The sequence below is a fragment of the Mustela putorius genome, unplaced genomic scaffold, assembly GCF_011764305.1.
Source record: "Mustela putorius furo isolate JIRA1106 unplaced genomic scaffold, ASM1176430v1.1 tig00000407_pilon_pilon_pilon, whole genome shotgun sequence".
NCBI lineage: Eukaryota > Metazoa > Chordata > Mammalia > Carnivora > Mustelidae > Mustela > Mustela putorius.
The window spans coordinates 17,678,427-17,697,844 of NW_025421373.1; the positions used below are offsets into that span (position 1 = coordinate 17,678,427).

General features: G+C 35.6%; 1 protein-coding gene across 6 annotated transcripts in view; it reads left to right on the forward strand.

Annotated features, from left to right (window-relative positions):
- PARP8 (poly(ADP-ribose) polymerase family member 8) overlaps positions 1 to 19,418 on the forward strand; it is a 178,323-nt gene that overhangs the window by 95,620 nt on the left and 63,285 nt on the right. For 5 of the 6 annotated variants that reach the window (XM_045079542.1, XM_045079543.1, XM_004737907.2 and 2 more), the window contains 5 exons: positions 5,501 to 5,590; positions 5,991 to 6,061; positions 7,770 to 7,847; positions 9,758 to 9,852; positions 19,325 to 19,385. In XM_045079542.1, the coding sequence (XP_044935477.1) occupies positions 5,501 to 5,590; positions 5,991 to 6,061; positions 7,770 to 7,847; positions 9,758 to 9,852; positions 19,325 to 19,385 (395 nt within the window). The remainder of the gene's footprint in view (positions 1 to 5,500; positions 5,591 to 5,990; positions 6,062 to 7,769; positions 7,848 to 9,757; positions 9,853 to 19,324; positions 19,386 to 19,418) is intronic. The other variant, XM_013051355.2, reaches the window with a different exon arrangement.

Sequence of the window (19,418 nt, forward strand, 5' to 3'; positions counted from 1 at the left end):
TTTTGCTATGATCACCACACGTGTTAAGCATAGTATTGTTTAAGACTATCGTATAGTTTTACAAGGGGGGTTTATTCATTATTAAAGAGATGCTTATTTTTTGATAGTACTATATAAAGTGTTCTAGGCAGATTTCATTAGAAGTAGCAAGACAAAATAAAATATTTATGAAGAAAAATTTTTTGTAGTTGATTTTGCAGTCAACTCTTGCCCTTGTGATATTTTTGATGCTTGAGTGTTTGCCAAATAAGTATGTTAGGAAAATAAAAGTTAACCTCACTATCATAGATAATTATAATTATTGTACTTCTCATCTGAGGCAGCTCCTAGAGATGTCAATCATGAGAGGACTTTAGTTAGGGTGATAGAAATAATGCCACAAATCAAAACCCATCTTGATGACAGTGAATCATTCTGTAACACAAGAAATAGGGCAGAAGATGCCTTTGGTAAACCAAGTGAACAAAATGTTTAGCTCCATCTTGTGGCCAAGAGGTATCATGGACTTTTTCTCGCCTTGGTGTGAGGGAGCCCCTCTAAAAATGCAATATACAAAAATTGAAACTTGCTACAAATTGGTTATTATTTGTGGTTTTTTTTTTCCTTTTAAACAAATTCCCATCTTGGATAAAGTCTGTAGTAAATCTGCAATATAATTTCATTTTTAAATATAAAAGGAGTGTAGATAAAACAAAAGTGTGGGTGAGAGAGATTTGTACATTTGGGCGTAGGATTTTGAATTGGTTGATGTGACGAACCAGTACACTGTGTACTGAGTATTTCCATATACATAATTGAATTTACTTTAAATGCCAGTTTGTGTATAAGCAGAACAGAGGCTATAATGACATTTTGTACTTGAAGAAATATGCCAAGAAAGGTTAAATAGTATTTCCCAAGGACATGTAGTTTGGTGGTAAAAACCAATTCTATGTATTTTTATGGAGCTTCCTTCAAAGTGAATATTACCATGATAATATTTCCCCATGATTAAATTTTAATCTACATTTATTTGTACCAACATTTCAGTTCATACACTTGATTTCTCAGGTAGATAATATTGTATAAAAATTACCTGTTTACTCTCCCTTTCCAATAATCATCCTTGTGTTTTTTTTGTCCCATTACCTGCTAGAACTTCCAGAATATTTTTAGTAATTGATATGAAAGTTGGCAGCTTTGTCCTCTTTTTTCAGAATTAATGATTATATTTCCATCTGCTTTCAGAAAACTACTTTTCTCATTTACCAAGCTTTTTGTTTTTGAATCACTATTAAGTCTTTATCAAATTCTTGTTTAACATCTGTTGAGTTATCATACATGATTTCTCCTTTAAACAACAAGGTAACGAGTTATATTATTAGTATATATCTTAATGTTGATCTTTAAGAATTAGATGTACTTTGTCATACACTTTGTCATTAAGGACTTGACATTGTACATGGTCTTTGTCATTTGACAGAACATGCAAGCCAATCTCTCTGAGCCTGGTATTTTTGGGTTTTTTTTAGGGAAAGTTCTGGGATTAATAATTATTTTTCTGCCATGATTATTACCTGTTCTGATTTTCTGTTTCTTAGTCATTTCTAAGCATGTGTTCTTCTTGAAAGCTCACTATGTTGGTGAAATGTTCAACTTTTCAGCAAGAAGTTTGCTTATAGTATTCAGTATATGTCAGTATATACATCTGAAAATCTTGTGCATCTCTATGGCTATTTCTCCTTTCTTCTTTCTGTTGTTTTTACATTTGTTCTTGCCTTTTCTCCCTTTGATTTTTCTTCTCTGGAGTTTTACCTACTGTAAAATCCTTTCAAACAAATAGCTTTTTACTTCATTTTTAATTTCTGAATGCAGTAATCTTGATAGTACTTTTGTTAATTCCTTCTGCTATTGTTCCTCAGCCATTTTTTTTTCTCCTTTCCTACTTTTCCTGGATTATATGGTTGACTGATTAGTTCATCATCCAAGTTTGAAAATTTGGAACTTTCTTTGTCCTGTGGAAATGTATGAGAATAATTCTTCAAATTCAGGATTATGTCACTCTGTTTCTCTCCTTAGGAAGGAATTTACCATTTTACAATTTTAATCATTTACTAACCTGTGTCATCTTTTGAAATCAGTCACAGTTTTGTTTTTTGTGAACAAAGAGGGTCTTTGTTGAGTGTTAAGTACACCTTAAATAACATGGATATAAATGCAATGCTAAATGATATGTTGGTTCTTTAAAATAAAGTGAAGAAATAGTCCTTCTCGTTGACTTGTATTTCCTTATGTCATTTATACTGCAGACAGATTTTTGCTTTTTGAAAGTAAGTATATTACAAGTCACAGATAATTGGCTCTCCTGTAATAGAACAGCAGAGTTTTTTCTCATCAATTCCCACCTTTAATTAGGAGGCTCACCTTACTGGTGGGTGTGACTCTCTCATCACTTTTACATGCTTTACAACATCCTGCAGCTGTTGAATGACAATTTTTTGGCATTAGAAAAGCATAGCAAAGCATTGATGTTTGGAGTCAGACGGTTTCACTACTTACTAGTCATGTGTAATTTTAATTACTTAAATAATTTGGGCCAATGGCTTAATTTCTCTGAGCCTTGGTTTCCCCATCTTTAAAACAGGGATGATAAATGAGTGGCTTGAAGGTTGACAAGAAGCACATGAATAGTATACATGAATGTCAGGGGAGACATTCCGATTTTATTATAAAACCAATATAATTATAATTATATAAATTACATAGTAATGAATCCTGGAATGACTTGGCTTAAATTCTGTTGCATTTGAAATAGAGTGAAAACAATAGTTCAGGAGATGCTTTTTCATAGCTTTCTACCTATTTCTCACCGGTTGTCCATGAGCATTCCGCTGATGCTTGCGGAGTCTGGTAGGGCAGGGAAGAGAAAATAGTCATACTGTTAACAGCCTATAATAAAGATCTTGAGGGCCTCTGTTCTTTACACATTAAAGAAACCAACTATCCCCAGAAGTTTCAAAAAAAAGAAAAAAAAATTGGCAGCTCTGGAGTTAAGTGGGCGAATTCCAGAGGAGGAATTTGAGTTTGAAAACATTCTATTCTGTCACTGACTCATTCTGTTACCTTAAGTACATTCTTTATTCTTTTTATGTCCTACTTTCTCATGTCTAAACAAAGATGATGTTATTATTACAGATGTCAAAATAGTTTGAGGAAGGTTTAGAAATGATTATTTAAACAACAACAAAAAAAGAAAACATAGAGTTCATTCATACGGCTGGGACGATCCTCAGAACACATCAGCAAATCTTCATTTTTAGAACTGAGCCAACCGTGGCTTAGTTAGAAAGGACTGATAGCTAGTTGGCAGCTGGGTCTAGACTTTATGTGCTTTGTCTGCTTTCCTGTATTTCTGTTCTTCACTTGGGTATATACCCCTTTGATCTGGCCTATTATGTTGTAATGATGATTTAATAGATATTGTCTTGAAACCTGAAAACGTTTTGGCTTGGGTAAATTAAGCCGAAAACAGAAGCTGGAAGTGTTCTAATGCCTAAATACTGATCAAAATACAAGCTGGGAGAAAATCTCTTAGAAAATGATATGTTTGCCTGCATAATCCTGTCTTTGGGTATTATGCAACATGTATTCACCAAATTATATTCTCTTGAATCAAAGCTGACTGCCTTCCAGTATCAACACTATGTAAACCATTTCTTTAAACTGAGTTATTCACTTCCCCATTTTCGTAAACAGAAAGCCCTAGTTTACTTGCGTCTCGAAGCTGTAGTAAAATTTTTCTTGTTCCATGACCTTGAGATACTGTGTGATACTGTGTCCATTTTATGGATTTTTCTGGATCTCCCCTTCTGGTTGGTGGTCAGCTATTAATTCTGTTGCTCTAATCCACACTTCTAATAACCCTTTTTTTCCGTAAGTTTGCTTCACGGAATCCACTGTGCACAGGGAGAATCTAATTCAGTTGATTCTGTACCAGATAACTTGGAATCAGTGAGACTCTCAATGAGGGTTTAAGAAATTTAAATACTGGCTTTGATAGAGGGGTTTTGATCCCTACCTCAGAGTATGAGGTTACTGAAAGAAGAGACTCCAGATAAACGATTGAAGTCTCAATCAATATGACAATAATTAAAATAAGTTTAATTAAGTTTAATTAAAATAAATAAAATAATTAAAATAAATTAAAATAAATGAATAAATAAATTAAGTTTAATTAAAATAAGTTTATCTTAAATCCGTTTCTTAATCTGTGGTCCCGCTTGATCAACACAAAAATCTCACACCCACCTTGATGCCATTTGAAAAGAAAACAAGGCAAAATTTGCAATTAAAAAAAAGTAATGGGGCAAACATGTTGTGTTTCAAATCTAATCCACACTCATGTCCTCTTTATCTTCCAGAATAACTATGAAAGCGTTGTGTCTGTTGAACATCTTTTGTGGCTTCGCTGTGACTACATATAGCTCTCACTGACTCACTACCCTAGGTCTAAAAACAGTGCAGATGTTTCTTTGGAAATAAAGTAATGACTTTGATATCTATCAATTAAAGATGATATTATGACTGTGCTGACACAATATTATGAAAACTTGGCTCAAGATCTTTTGTCATGTACTCAGTTGTCAGAATGCTCATTTCCTTTTGCAGAAACTGATACAGGTTTCTCTTGTTTGTTGGGAATATTTAATGCTTTTTATTTTTATATTCTGTGTATTTTATACAACACTGATGAGAGTATTACAGGACCACTATTAATGACTTGGTGTTTGTTAAAACAGCTCTCTCCCTGTACTTCTCAAGGAACCAACTAAAATAAGTGGCTGTGTGTTATATTATATTACCATATATGTGAAAGTTGATATTTATTAGGAGAAAATCATAAATGTATAAAATAAATAATGAATAAAAAAATTAAGTAAGCTGTGGAATAATTTAATGTCCTATGACTGCAACTCGTATAGTATTATTTAATGAAAATTAATTCATGGAGGAAGAGTTGTGATACTTTATACCAATTTAAAAATGTGCATTAGAGTAATATGGAGGTATGGTTTTCAACACAAACTTTAGTTCAAATTCTTTAGTGACGTGATATTGAATTTGTTGCACCAAATGTGCTAGTTTAGCTCTCTCTTTCCGACCACTAGCCTGCTTCCTGTAGCAGCCACTGATACTGGGAAGGACCTTGTTCAGTGAGTTAGGGTAACCTCGAGCATCCCAATGATCTGTTGCCCCATGGAATATGATAGATACATTTGGGTTATAGTCTCTATCCAAAGTCTGTATTTCTCTAGAAGATGCAAGCATCTTTAGAGAGGCCATTTAAAATTAAATCACACATATATCTGAAATACACTTATTTTTTTTTTCTGATATTAATCAGAGCAGTAGTATGTGCTTCATGAGTGTTAAAAGTGATGCGGCTCTAACCTCATTTTTTTAAATAAAGTGTGTCTTTTTTCAAGTTACTATACCTTTAATTGTCCACATTTCTTTGCAGATAATACATATGTATCAAGTTCAGAAAATGATGAAGATGTATTAGTTACCACAGAGCCAATTCCAATAATTTTTCATCGAATAGCAACAGGTAATAGGAATACACTATTTTTTAAAATTCTGGGTAATTTTTCTTGAATATAGGTAGCTTTATTTTTTTGTTTCTTTTAGCCCGTGTAAGAGAAGAGGCAAACTGAATACTTAAAAGCTTGCTCAGGACAATGTAGATCCCATGAAATATATAATGAGAGCTGAAGGAGCCTATGCAGTGGCACTTTGGTTTGACCTTATTTTTATGACCATATTTCATATTTTGTGAAAAATGAGAATAGCATGTATATCATGAAGCCTCCTGACATAATATAATTTCAAAATATTCCTTAATTTTCTTGTGAAGAGAGAATCATCTGAGGGGTGGTTTTTATACTGAAACTTATGAATGTTCGGTAAATAGTATACTGAACACTGAAATGATGTTTTATAACTTTCAGAATTAAGGAAGACAAATGACACTAACTGTTGCTTATCCATAAAATCCAAATTACAGAAGGAGAATGGAGAGGTATGGATATTGCATTTCATGTTTTATATTTATTTTAAAAAGTAGTCATATTTTAAATTTGCCTTGTATTTATAGTTAATATTTAATATCATCACTGTTTTTTTTTTAAAGATTTTATTTATTTATTTGACAGAGATCGCAAGTAGGCAGAGAGGCAGTCAGAGAGAGGAGGAAGCAGGCTCCCTGCTGAGCAGAAAGCCCAATGTGGGGCTCTATCCCAGGACTCTGGAATAATGACCTGAGCCTAAGGCAGAGGCTTTATTTAACCCGCAGAGCCACCCAGGCGCCCCTCATCACTGTTTTTGAGGTTAAGATCTCATCTAGTGGATGAAACACAAGCTTGTGGCTGAGAGACTTAATGTGTGGGGAGGGTAGTGACCTAGAATTCAGAGAAGGATGCTCCCTTTAAAATAATAGAATGTCTCATTTAAATCTAGATCAAATACAAAGCTTTACTTATTCTTCATATGTTCGTCAAATACATGTGACCAAGGAGCACTTACGTAACTTATAGTTCCAACAACTATATGTGGCTATCCATTGTTTCGATGGCACCCTTACAATTTCATTTGTAAAGGACGATCTCTTTAGCTAAGGTAGCAAAGAACATGGGTATGTAGAGTCATTATTATGGACCAGTGTTAAAACAACAACAAACTCATACCCCTTTCCTTACTTTTAAAATGTTTGCTTGAATCAGTCGATAAATACTGGGATGTTAAGCAAACAAAATGAGTGTAACAGGACCAACAATTCTTTGCTCTTAACACTCTGCACCCAGTACAGCCCTCCCTTTCCCTTAGTGTTACTTCACTCCCTCTACTCTTTCTTTATTCTCAGTGAGAACCACAGATTTGGCAGTACTTCTGCTAAAACCCAAAACCCAAATTCCCTTTCTGTAGGTTTTTCTTTTTCCTTAAGAAGTTGAAATTTGTTCTAGAAATTTGGGAATGATTCCAAAACGTTGAATTAATAGATTCCTGTGTCTAATGAAATTTGCCTTTCTCCTAATTATTCTAACAGAGCCAGGGATAGGAAGATCATCATTAGTTGCTTTAGATGAGTTTTCATTGTTTGCACTTTAGACACATCACAGCTGTGGTTCAGTTAATTAGAAACTCAAACTTCAAGTTCAAGCATATTTAATTAAATATCCTTTTGACATCTGAAATCTAAAGCAAATAACTACTATATGCGGAAATTCTCTTCATAATGTAATTCATATTTATTTTCGTAATTTGATTTTTTCATTACGGGAGTTAGAGTGCCTTTTATTTCATACCATTGTGTAGAGTTGGCAGTGGAAATGAGGACAGTCAAGGATAAATAGTGCTGTGGAACTTATTAATAAAAAAGTTGAATCTGTATGGACTTGTCAGAAGTTCTAGCACAACAAAGCCAAAGTTGTAGTTGATTATACATGGTTTTTTATATACATATCAAATGGTAAATTGTACAACACAAAATCGATGAAATAGAACTTTTAAAAAAGATGTACCTAGAGCTTAATGTACTGACAAAACTGTCTCTTAAAACAACAACAAAAAAAAACGTTTTGTTTTTGGTTTGTACGGTACCAAGAATGTTTTTTATATAAAATCCAGGTGAGAAGCACAAGTCATCTCTATTATGGCCATTTGCGACTTTCTTTTTCAAAAGAAGGCAAGATGGTTTGACTACTAAAACTTTCTTCTTCTCTTATTTTAAGGAGTCAAGACAAAACAGTACAGTGGAAGAAGATTCTGAAGGTGATAATGATTCTGAAGAATTTTATTATGGAGGACAGGTTAGTACATCAGACCTCCTAGCTCTCTGCTCTCAGAGTCTTCAGTAGCCATCTGTGTCCTAGATGATTCCCGTGCTTGTGATCTGAGAGACCTCCGTGGTCGTTCTGTAACTGACTTGGAAATATGCATCATTTCTATTTCTTACTTGTACGCATATTCAGAAATTAAGGTTACTTTGGCGATTCTTTGACTGTCGTCGCTCACTTACATTGAATTTATCTTACTTGGTTGCAGAGATTTTGCAGATGGCATTGTATTATGCTTTTGACTTTTACATTTCTTAAGCAAGTTGGGCTCTGTCAGTGTTTCGAAATGATGACGCTTCTAAAGAAAGCATGGGTGGTTAGTTTTAAGTAGAACATGATTAACCTTTATAAAAATTGATGGTCCCTAATTACTGAGCATCCTCAATATTTATATTCTTTTTCTCTTCCTCTTTCACTGATGTAAAGTGTTTCTTGGAAAATAGTGATGAAGAAATAATCATAATTTATGTATATGAAAATGGCATAGCCACATATGCATATTTATAAAAGAATTCACTATTTTTCCAGGATAGTGTTGAAATTTCAAACTGTGCTATTGATTTTAGGATATGGCTGAATAAAGCATCTTGTTCTGGTTCTGTAAACTTTTTAAATCAAACATGTTTTGTAACTTGCGTAATGGGAAGGTAGTAGATTAAAGTGGTGATTTTTTGGGTGTCTGTTGTTAGAGAACATGTGCATACGCTTGCACGCAAGGTGGGGGGAGCAGAGGGAGAGAGAGAGAATCTTTAGCAGACGCTACACACAGCATGGAGCCCTACACCGGGCTTGATCTCACGACCTGAGCTGAAATCAACAATTGGATGCTTAACTGACTGAGTGATCCAGGAGCCCCTAAAGTCGTACTTTAAAGACAAAATTGTAATTGTGTAAAAGAATGTAAGTCAGTTGGGGCACCTGGGTGGCTCAGTGGGTTAAAGCCTCTGCTTTCGGCTCAGGTCATGGTCCCAGGGTCCTGGGATCGAGCCCCGCATCAGGCTCTCTGCTCAGCAGGGAGCCTGCTTCCCTCCCTCTCTCCCTGCCTGCCTCTCTGCCTACTTGTGATCTCTGTCTGTCAAATAAGTAAATAAAATCTTTAAAAAAAAAAAAAGAATGTAAGTCAATTTACTTTTTTGGAGTCAGTAATTATTCAAGCATAAGCAAGACAGTAGAGATATGGACATATAAATAAAAGTAGGCTGCTTCTCTCCAAGAGTGCCTTTCTAGCCGTGGTATACTTTTCCTAACAATTCTCTAACCAGTGTTGCACTTTAAACTTTAATCATACAAAAAAGCTCTTCTAGTTTTGATTTTTGTTTACACAGCTAATATTTGCAGAGGGGAAGTAAATTTTTTTTCCCCCCCAGGACATATACTCTGTCTAGAAGTTTTTAGGTTATCTGCCAGCCCCTTACTTTAGTCTCTTTAACATTTGCCTTTTTCTCACATCAAAGTAGTCTAATTTTTTTTTTTTAAGATTTTAATTTATTTATTTGACAGAGTGAGAAAGCACAAGCAAGGGAAGCAGCAGAAGTGGTGGGAGAAGCAGGCTCCCTGCTGAGCAGGAAGCCCTAGGCGGGACTCGATCCTGGGATCTGGGATCATGACCTGAGCCGAAGGCAGATGGCTACCCGACTGTAGCTACCCAGGCACCCCTCTGATTTTACTTTTCGAACATAATAAATTATACAAGACATAGGATATAAGCGAACCTACCATCTTTAGTGAATATACTGCTGTATTCTCTGTATTTTTCTATGAAGATGACACAGACGATGTCCATGGCAGAATCTGCAGCGGGACCTGCTCAAGAGACAGTTTGTATTTGATTCTTTTGATTCTCTTCACCCCCAAGTCATTTCTGAACCATCCCTTTTCGCCAGGTGAACTATGACGGGGAACTGCACAAGCACCCCCAGCTTGAGGCTGATTTGTCGGCAGTGAGAGAGATATACGGGCCGCACGCAGTTTCTCTCAGGTAAATCAATATCTCTCTGGAATAAAAATTAAAATGATTTGGTAAGTCATTGGGATTTTTCTGTTGAGTAATTAAGTGGAAATATTCTTGGGCTTAGCTGTATTTGAAATTTTTTGAGACACTCTGCTGTGTATTTCCTTAGGCAAAATGGTGTCTCTCTGGCTGTATCAATTTTTTTGGTTTTATTTTTGGTACATGTGGTTCAAGAGTACATTGATGCATGAAAGAAATTAGTTATTTTGGAGAGTTAGTTTGATAGAATATCAGTCTTAAGTAGTGTCATAATCAATTCCTTAATAGACGTGGACAGCTGGGCCCATGCAGTCAATCATAAATCATGGACACATCGTGTGAACAATGAAAGTAAATAATGCATAACTACTGGTGTCCAGATCGCATTGGGATGTGATCTGACCCCCAAAAAAGAAAGGGAAAAAGGGACATAAATTTGCAGTGTTTGTTTGATTGATACTGTATTTCATCTTGCAGTCACTTCATATATAATTTGGTGATAAATTTAAAGACCATTGTGTATCATTTTTAATTATTCAGAAAACCCCAGTATCCTTACCTACCATTTTCTCTCCTTAATTTAAAAAAGATACTCTTTCCTGTCACTATCGTTGTCTCCTTCCATGAGTCCGATCTGATTATTTCAGATTCTTTTTCTTTGCCTGAAGGGCAGCCTCCACGTTGCCTTGGAATTCCAGACCCCAATCCCAGCCTGACATCGGTTCCTGCCTCATCCACCCAAACCACAACTGTCCCTTTTCTCCAGATGTGCTCTGTTCCCTCTTGACTTGGGTGTTTGCACAAGCTGTTGGCTCACCACTGAGGGCTTCACTCATAACCCCGTTGGTTTCTGTGTCTTTATTGAAGCCAAAGTCCAAAGGCCAGCTTCTCCAGTGCCTCTTTTCAATTTCCAGTGCGGACTGTTTGTTCTGCCCTCAGACTCCCATCTCATTTGGCTTTCCCCTCATTTGTTATACTTCTCAATCTCTCCTGTCTTGTCATTATTGGTTTAGTTCTCTCCATCTAGACCCTAAATTCTGTGAATGCAGGGACCATGTGCTTTTTTGTCTGTTTGCTTTATTTTGTTCTGTTTTGGTTTTTTATCATGCTTATATTTTGGTACTTAATACAACACAGGAAGTATATGAAATACGGGCTGATTGATTCTGGATTGTTTGTAGTGGCATCCATGAAAGATGTTCACATTATCTGGTTACTTTCTCTTCTATGGACATTTTTCAGAGAGCCAACCAATCTAGATTTTCAGAGAGCCAACAAATATTTAAAGTTGGGAAATACAATACAGCTATAATTGATCACTATCAATGGTTTCATTTTAACTTCAGAAACAAACTCACCACCACCTGCCACCTTAGTAGTAAGTTGGGGCTAAGGACACAGATCTTGTCTGTCCTACTCATGGTGCTCTGGTAGGCTGCTGTGGACTGAGAGGGATTGGGATTATACTTGGAAAAGCAAATCTTTGCAGTCAAGGTTTTAGCTGATTGACTGCAATTATTTCTCAGTTTATCTCTACTGTGGCTCCTGGATAGAGGATATGGTGTTCAATAAGTGTGTTAGAATGAATAAATGAAGAAGGCAGTAGGGACTTATCCATAAGTGGTCCAAAACAATGATTAACTTTTTAACTTGAGACAAGTTGGTTTGTTTGACCACTTAAAACTTTGATCTCAGTAATTTAATCCTCTCCCCCGCTTAAAAAAAAAAAAAAAGGCTGGGATAGAGTTTATCATATAATACAGTAAGTTCAATTTCTTTTAATTTGCACTACCTGTTGTTTTGGGGATTGCCTTAGCACATGTTGATTGCTTTTATAAGCATTTATAAGGATTTTTCTGAAACACATATTTCCATGTTAAGTTGTAATTACATTTTCCATTACATTCCATTAATTACATGTTTTCCATTATTAATAAAATTATTGATGATTTATCTACTCTTAAAATTAGATAAATATTTGTAAATTCATTCAAATGAAATACTGAAAGTCATAAATGGCTTTGATTCTTTTTTCTCCTTTCCTATTTCACTTACAAGTTTTGATTCAACTTAAATCTTTTTGAATATGAGCTATGTTCTTGCCTGCTCTACACTTTCTATAGCTATAGAGGATGTTTTCCTAATAAAGAATCTCCCAGAGGCCTCATGATGTGAAGTATGAATCACAGGAAGATTAGTCTGATTTACTTGAAATAAATACAAATGAATTTACTGTCTAGTATCAAATACTGAAGCTTGGGCACATGGCAAGAGAAGTAGTTAGGCAGAAGGTCTTGGAATCTTCTTCCTTACAAAGTTCTAAGCCTGTTGAAAACAGACTGTTGTAATTAGCTGTTCTTTTACTTAATTGAGGTTTATAAGAACTTAATGGAGTTTGAAGAACAAAAGTACCTCAATATGCATAGTAGGCTATTTGGTGTCATTTTTTTTTTTTTTTAATGTGATGTCTAATGAGAAGGGCAGCTAACCACATCTAAGTTCTCTGTAAGAGATGAGATGAAAATTTTTAACTGGCATTGCCTCACTTGAGACAGAACCTCTTAAAGTAGGTTGAAGGAGGAGATAGAAATGGGGACTTATGGCCAGTTCATTACTGAGGGAGGTAATTTCAGCTCTATGTGGTCCTATCATTCAAAAGCAGAATCCTGGCTGTGTTGAGCCATACTTATAAACACTGATGAGAATCCCAGTTCATACACTTTTGTGCTGAAGTGAGTTAGGTATCTGGAGAAACAGGATAAACTATCAGTTTATCAGTCTGAATGAACATGTCTCGTCTTGAATCATGCAGCAAAGTGAGGGTGTTTTATGTGTTTCATTACAAATTTTCTCCTCTAGTCATTACTTAAAAAAAAAATTTGATCAGTGCCATCTGAAAACAATTTGAGATTAATATTTTTAGAAAGGTATGGGGAATTACAAGTCACAAAATTCTCACGTGGTCAGGAATGAAATGATTCTGACAGTTTGCTTGTGGTGTTTCAAACATCTAGCCCATGTGAAATAACCTTCGCTTTATGATCATACCACCTTCTGTTTTAAAAGTCAAAGCTACTGAGTAATATTCTAGCCTTTTTATGGTGACTAAGGCTTAATGAAGGTTGGAAGATTGCAAGATTGTAAGTCTTTTGTACTTGTTAAAAAGATTTTATTTATTTGAGAGAGTGAGAGAGAGAAAGGGCACCCATGCACATGTGAGTAGGGGTGAGGGGCAGAGAGAGTGGGAGAAACAGACTCCCTGCTTAGCATGGGGGCTTGATTCCCAGACTCTGGGTTCATGACCTGAGTCAAAGGCAGATGCTTAACCAACTGAGCCACCCAGGCGCCCCATCTTTTGCATTTTGATCACCTTTTGTGGACGGACAATTGTAATAGAACCTTTTGGAGTGTATGTTCTGGAGGATAGGGCATTCTGAGGAGTTTTTAAGGTTGAGGAGGTTATGCTACTATATTCAGGCCCCCATACTTCGTTGAGAGAGGGAAGAGGGGAGAGAAAGATAGAGAAAGGAGAGGAGAGGGGAAGGAAGGGGAAAAAAGCCACACAAATCAGGATTTCTGCATTTCCATTTGTGGTGACCAGTAGGATTACTTACAGATCTTCTGGTTCCTGCCTTCTGGTATTTGGCAGCATTTTATTTCCCTGCCCCTTTTAATGTGATGAGTGGACACAGCTTCCTCTGGCCAGTGAAATGTGAGCGTGAGCTCTGGTGTAGGAGCTCCCGTTTCCCCCGGGCCCCGTCACTCCGGGCCCCTGAGTGACCACAGTGAGTAGTAACTCCCCTCCCCCCTGTCCAAGTCCATGGTAAACGTGTAGCGTTAGGGAGATATAAATCTTGCTTGTGTGTTCAACCACTGAGAGTTGAAGAAGTTTGTTATTGCAACATAACTTAACCTACGTTAAAGTACGTCATTCCTCAAAAGAGCTGGTGTTGGGTATTTGTAGAGTTCTTTCCAGCTATGGATTCTTCCACTCCTGCTTCTGGAGCCTCCAGAAAAATGGTCTGACTGAGAACCAGGGGAAAGCGGTAACAGGAAGCACTTAGAAGAAAGAAAGGGGGGAGGGGAGAGTATTTTCTGAAAATACTGGTTCATAACCTAGGGGAACGCTTCAGAATGTCAGATCCCAGACAGTCACCCCTATTCCCAACGCCTGTACTTTCTTGAAGCCAAACCAAGGATTTGTCAGCAGAGGGAAAATTGTAGCAACTGTATCTCTTAGACAGTGTAATTTTTATCTCGGCTTCCTTTTTTATACGGATCTAGTTTTTAAATTCTTCTCAGTGCTGTTGCCTTTTAGAGAAACTTCAGAGCACTTTGGATACAGTCTTGCAAATGCTTTAATCTACCAAGGTTTATTTCTGACTACTGAGTTTGCATATTTCTTGGCCCATTCACAAACATCTCTCCCACACTGAGCAAAAAACACACATTGAGTAGGCATGCAGACACAGACAGGGAATGCTGTGGAGTTTCAGATGTCATAGAAGGTGTGTGTTTCCTCACAAAATCTATTTCTTCTCAAAATGTAACTGACCAGTCACTGAATGCGAGAAATAACTAAATAGCAATAATTTTATTTCCCAAGAACCTGTGGTAGAATTTCATGTATGTGTGTATAATGTTTAATTTCCTTGACAGTTAATAAGGGAAGGCTAGATATCTAATATTTTTATAACCAGCACAATCACTGCTAATTTTGATCAGGTGGTGTTATAAAACATCATGACAGTATAATGAATAAGCTGTAGTTTTATAGAGAAAGGAGGACCAGCAGGGATGGTCTAACATTTACTATATTGTGAACAAGGATGTTGTGTCTCACTAATGAGCGTGTTATCTTGATTAGTTCTATTAAAAATTAGGAGAAAAAATTGCCAAGAATTCTAATACATGGTGCCCTAAAAAACACACGTTTGTAGAAAAATACATTTCATACATATGTTCTTAAATGAACTAGGTCACATGTAAATATCCAAAATCAAATGACCAGATTTCAAGATGCATTGATTCAAAGAGTAGCTCACATGTCTGGAGAAAAATTTGTGAAGCGATCTTTTCTCAGTTCCAGGGTGTAACAACTACATCAGATCATTTCTATGTTGTTCTCCTTATCTTGAAAAAGCATTCAGGTTCAGTTTGATGCGATCTTTTCACAGTGAATAAATATAGGCAGTGCATGAAATTATTTTGAGTTATTATAAACTCGATACAGCATTCAGGACACAATCAGATATCTGGCTTCACAATTCAAGTTGCATTCATATTTCAGGCTTTTGACTTGATTCTGCATTTGCTATTCATGAGATCCGGGGCAACTGAAAGTTATTCAGATATAGAAGCAATCCTGATGACTGGGTCGCTGCATCTGGACAAACTGTAATCACGCTTTGTAATCTCGCAGTGGGAAATGTGAAATTACGGGCATTATATAAAAAGGGCATCACAACGGAAATTGGTTTGCATATACGCAGCACTGTTGTGAATTCTTTGAACTGTGGCATAAAAACAAAAAGTGTAACTATTTACAGATCTACACCTGCAGAATCCAGTTAATTGCAAACCTTTAATGCCTCTGCCTCCTTAAAATTCTGTTTGTGTTCTGTCTTTGTGCTCTGCTGTGGCGGGGAAGAGTGCTTATAAACCTTAATTTCCTTCTTTCTGTTGTTGTTGAAATAAATTGACGGTGTTAGAAATTGGGAAGACACTTACCACAAAAGTGTTGAAGAAATCATATAAAGAATACTTAAAAATTCACATATTAAACTTTTTAAAAGAATACATGTCACTTTCTAATCATAACTTTATGATAAATTCTCTGAAGTGCTCTGGAAATCTCTGAAGAAAATAGCTGTGGGTAAGATTCTTACTGATTTTTCTTGTCTCTGATTTCCTTCTTTCTGCCTCTGATTGCATCACACTCTGGCTATTGTAACTAAATCCAAACCTGAGTTATTCTTCCTTGGGAAACTGGCAGTGAGTGACCAGAGCAAACGAACACCTGGTGATTTGACAATGTGGGGAGTGGTCACTGTGATAACCTGGCTGGTGTGATTAGAAATGGTTATAACCTTTTAAAATAGTAATTAGATGTCACATATCAAGACTCCCAAATATAATTATATTATTTATTTTGTGCAGTAATTATAGAAATTATTCTGTAAGAAGACAGATGCCCATAAATTTTTATTCAATATTTACAGTGTAAAAAAAATCAATAGCAATCTCATAATTGTATCGTTGTTTTATTATAGAATTGTATTTACACAAATATAACAATTTAACTCGATGATTTGGAAGAATATTTAATATAGAAAAACATTCGTTTTAGAAGAAGTGAAAGAGAGGAAGACAAATTTTTATATATAAAAATATGGCACGAGATACAAGCAAATACATGGAATGAGATATAAGCAAAGATAATTATCTCTGAGTGGTAGTATTATAAGTTGCTTTTGTATGTTTTTCTGACATTTTATAAAATGAGCTTATATTACCTTTGTAGTCAGAAAAAGTAGATATGTTTTTAGAAAAACCCATTAATTATTTATAAAATTTTATTTATTTATTTGAGAGAGAGAGAGATAGTGAGAGAGAGCACGAGCGGGGAAGAGAGGGAGAAGCAGTCTCCCCACTGAGCAGGGAGCCCCCTGTGGGGTTTAATCCTGAGACCGTGGGATTTTTTTATAAAATAAATTTTACCCACAATCTACAGTTAACAAATAAATACTTCCTTCTTTTTTTTTTTTTTAACTTTTTTGGTTTTTCTATTTCTATTTAATTTAAAAAAAAGAGCATTTCAGTTTCCATACAGTTTTGGTAATCGACTTGCTCCAAATAGTATATTTTGGAACGTATCCAGAGGGATAGTACATATTTTTATATCAATTTCTTTAGTAATGGGTAAAAAATTTTTCTGACGTATCAGTGTCCTATAGTTTATTTAAGTGTTCCCTTATTATTTAATATTCATTTCTGTCCCCAGCTTCTGCACTCAGAAACATCTTTCTAGGCAGAAGTTTACACATATTTTTTACAGTTTCATCCCACTGGAATGTCTACTGGACATCATTTGTAATTGGTCTTCATTACCACATTAGTGGTTCTTTCTTTAAAATTTGCCTACACAAAACATGTTTGACTTTTATATTTATGAATAATTTTCTGACGTTCCAGATCAGCAAATTATGATCACTGGGTCATGGGGCCCATTTTTGAAAAGCCTGTGAGATACAGATAGTGTTTGCTTTTTAAAAAGGGTTTAAAGAAAAACGAAAACAGAGGAATATGTGACAGAGACCAGAAAAGGCCTGAAAATGCTAAAATACTTACTTTCTTGACTTTTACAGGAAAAGGTTACTGACCCCTGAACCAGAGGCATTAAAGAGATGGTTTATTTGCTTGGTCCTTATTCTTGGCATAGTATTCGTATAATTTCATAAATAAATTGGTGTATTTTAAGTCTAATTTGCATATCATATCATGTGTAAATTTGCACAAGGTTATAAGTGTTCTTATCCTAACACAGATGTTTTAAGCCATGCAATGTTTTTAAGAAATCCATTCCTGTGTGAATAGTTTTTATCCCTTTTCTTTATGTATTCTAAAAATATTACCATCAAAGAATAAAAAATACAATGTCATAAATAGTAAAAATGTGGTCAGTGTTTTGATATATATTAACTTTTTAATTTTTTAGAAAGATTTTTATCTATTTGTTTGAAAGAGAGGGAGAGAGCACAGCAAGGAGGCAGGGAGGGAAAAGCAGACTCCCCACTGAGCTGGAAGCCTAACTGGGCCATATCCCAGGGTCCTGGGATCATGAGCTGAGCCAGAGGCAGATGCTTAAACTGACTGAGCCACCGAAGCCCCCCTTTAAATTTTTTTTATTTTTTATTTTTCAAAAAGATTTTTATCTTTTCATTTGAGAGAGAAAGAGAGTGCACGAGCAGAGGGGTGGGGCAGAGGAAGAGGGACAACCTGAACAGGGACCCCTGTTTTGATATATTTTTAAGGGGACGATGGAGAAAGCACAGAGGCTGAGTTCTTACATTCTAATATGCTGCTTTTTGTGTGTCATAGACATTAGGAATAAAAAAAAAAAACCTTCACTTTCTTCATTCATCAAATTACATAAAACCATTTAATCATTAAAGGTGTCCTCTCTGAACCCTAGACAAGTGCCACAGTTTTGTATTTTGTTAGCATTACTTGAATACATAATGCACAGAAATTGTCATTGAGGACTAACTGTGTGCCAGATACTGTCCTACACACAGTTTTGAAATTGAACATGAGTTCAATGCCTGACTCCCCCACTGACATTGACTTTTTGGCATCTGATTTCAATTCTCTAAACCTCAGTTTCCTTGTTTGCAAATGAGGATAACAATAGTATCCTCATCATCAGAGTATGATGAGGACCCTGCAAAGTGCTGGTTGATTGAATACTGAACGGATTAATTCCCTGCATAAATAAAGAGGATGTATGTCTTTAAATCTTGGCTCTGCTACAGAGTGATGATGGGTAAGTTACTTTGTTACTCTGGGTCAGTTAGTGTGTATATAAATTAAAGGTAGTAGTGGTAAGTGTAGTGGACTGTGGTCCCATGGATGTAAAATTCTTAGAATAATTTCTGGCACATGAGTGCTTAATAAATATTGTCAGCTACCTTGTATCATTTCTTATCTGTATAGTTTTATTTCTTATCTGTATATTTCTTATATGTATAGTTTTATTTCTCACTGTATATAGCATTTGTAACTTCATACTCTTATAAAAATATTAAAAAATACAGATATGTGTATATAGAGAATATGGGAAAACTATTGTTTTTATGCTCTTTCATGTATGCTGGTTTATGGCACTCCCAGGGCTGGAGAAAAGTTGATTTCTAGAATCTAGAATGTCTTCCTGTGGCACATAACTGTTGTTACTTGTTTTAATTTTGATATATCAGATTTCTAGAGCTGCCTCTCAAAACACAACGACATTTAAATGGCAAAGCCCGTGGATCTGGTCAGAGCTGGTGATGTTTAACATGGGAGGGAAAATCATGGGCACATCATTGTCATGGTGAATTCTTTCTCCACCCCTTCCCCATGAGAAACTCCTTTTTTGCCCTTTGAAGCAGCTCTTCTTCTCAGAGAGCACACTGCACACCAAGTGGTCCTATGAGAGGATGGTTGAATTTGCCACAGAGAACTGGGGATGTTTGAAACTACGAAGCAAACAGTTCTTGAATTTATGTATGCAAAAGCATGTTTATAAAAATAGATGTCTAGACGGTATAAATAATCACAAAAGATGACAGTCCAACTACATGAAATTAGTTAATTCATGTTCCATTCACTTCTGAGCTCTCTGTAGAGATCAGGAAAAGGAGAGAGCACACATTATCTTAAGGAAAATGGAAAAATAAGTGTTAATCTTTGCTTTCAGGGAATATGGAGCCATTGATGATGTAGATATTGATCTGCATATTGATGTTAGCTTTCTGGATGTAAGTATCAATTTATACAGTATGATTGATACA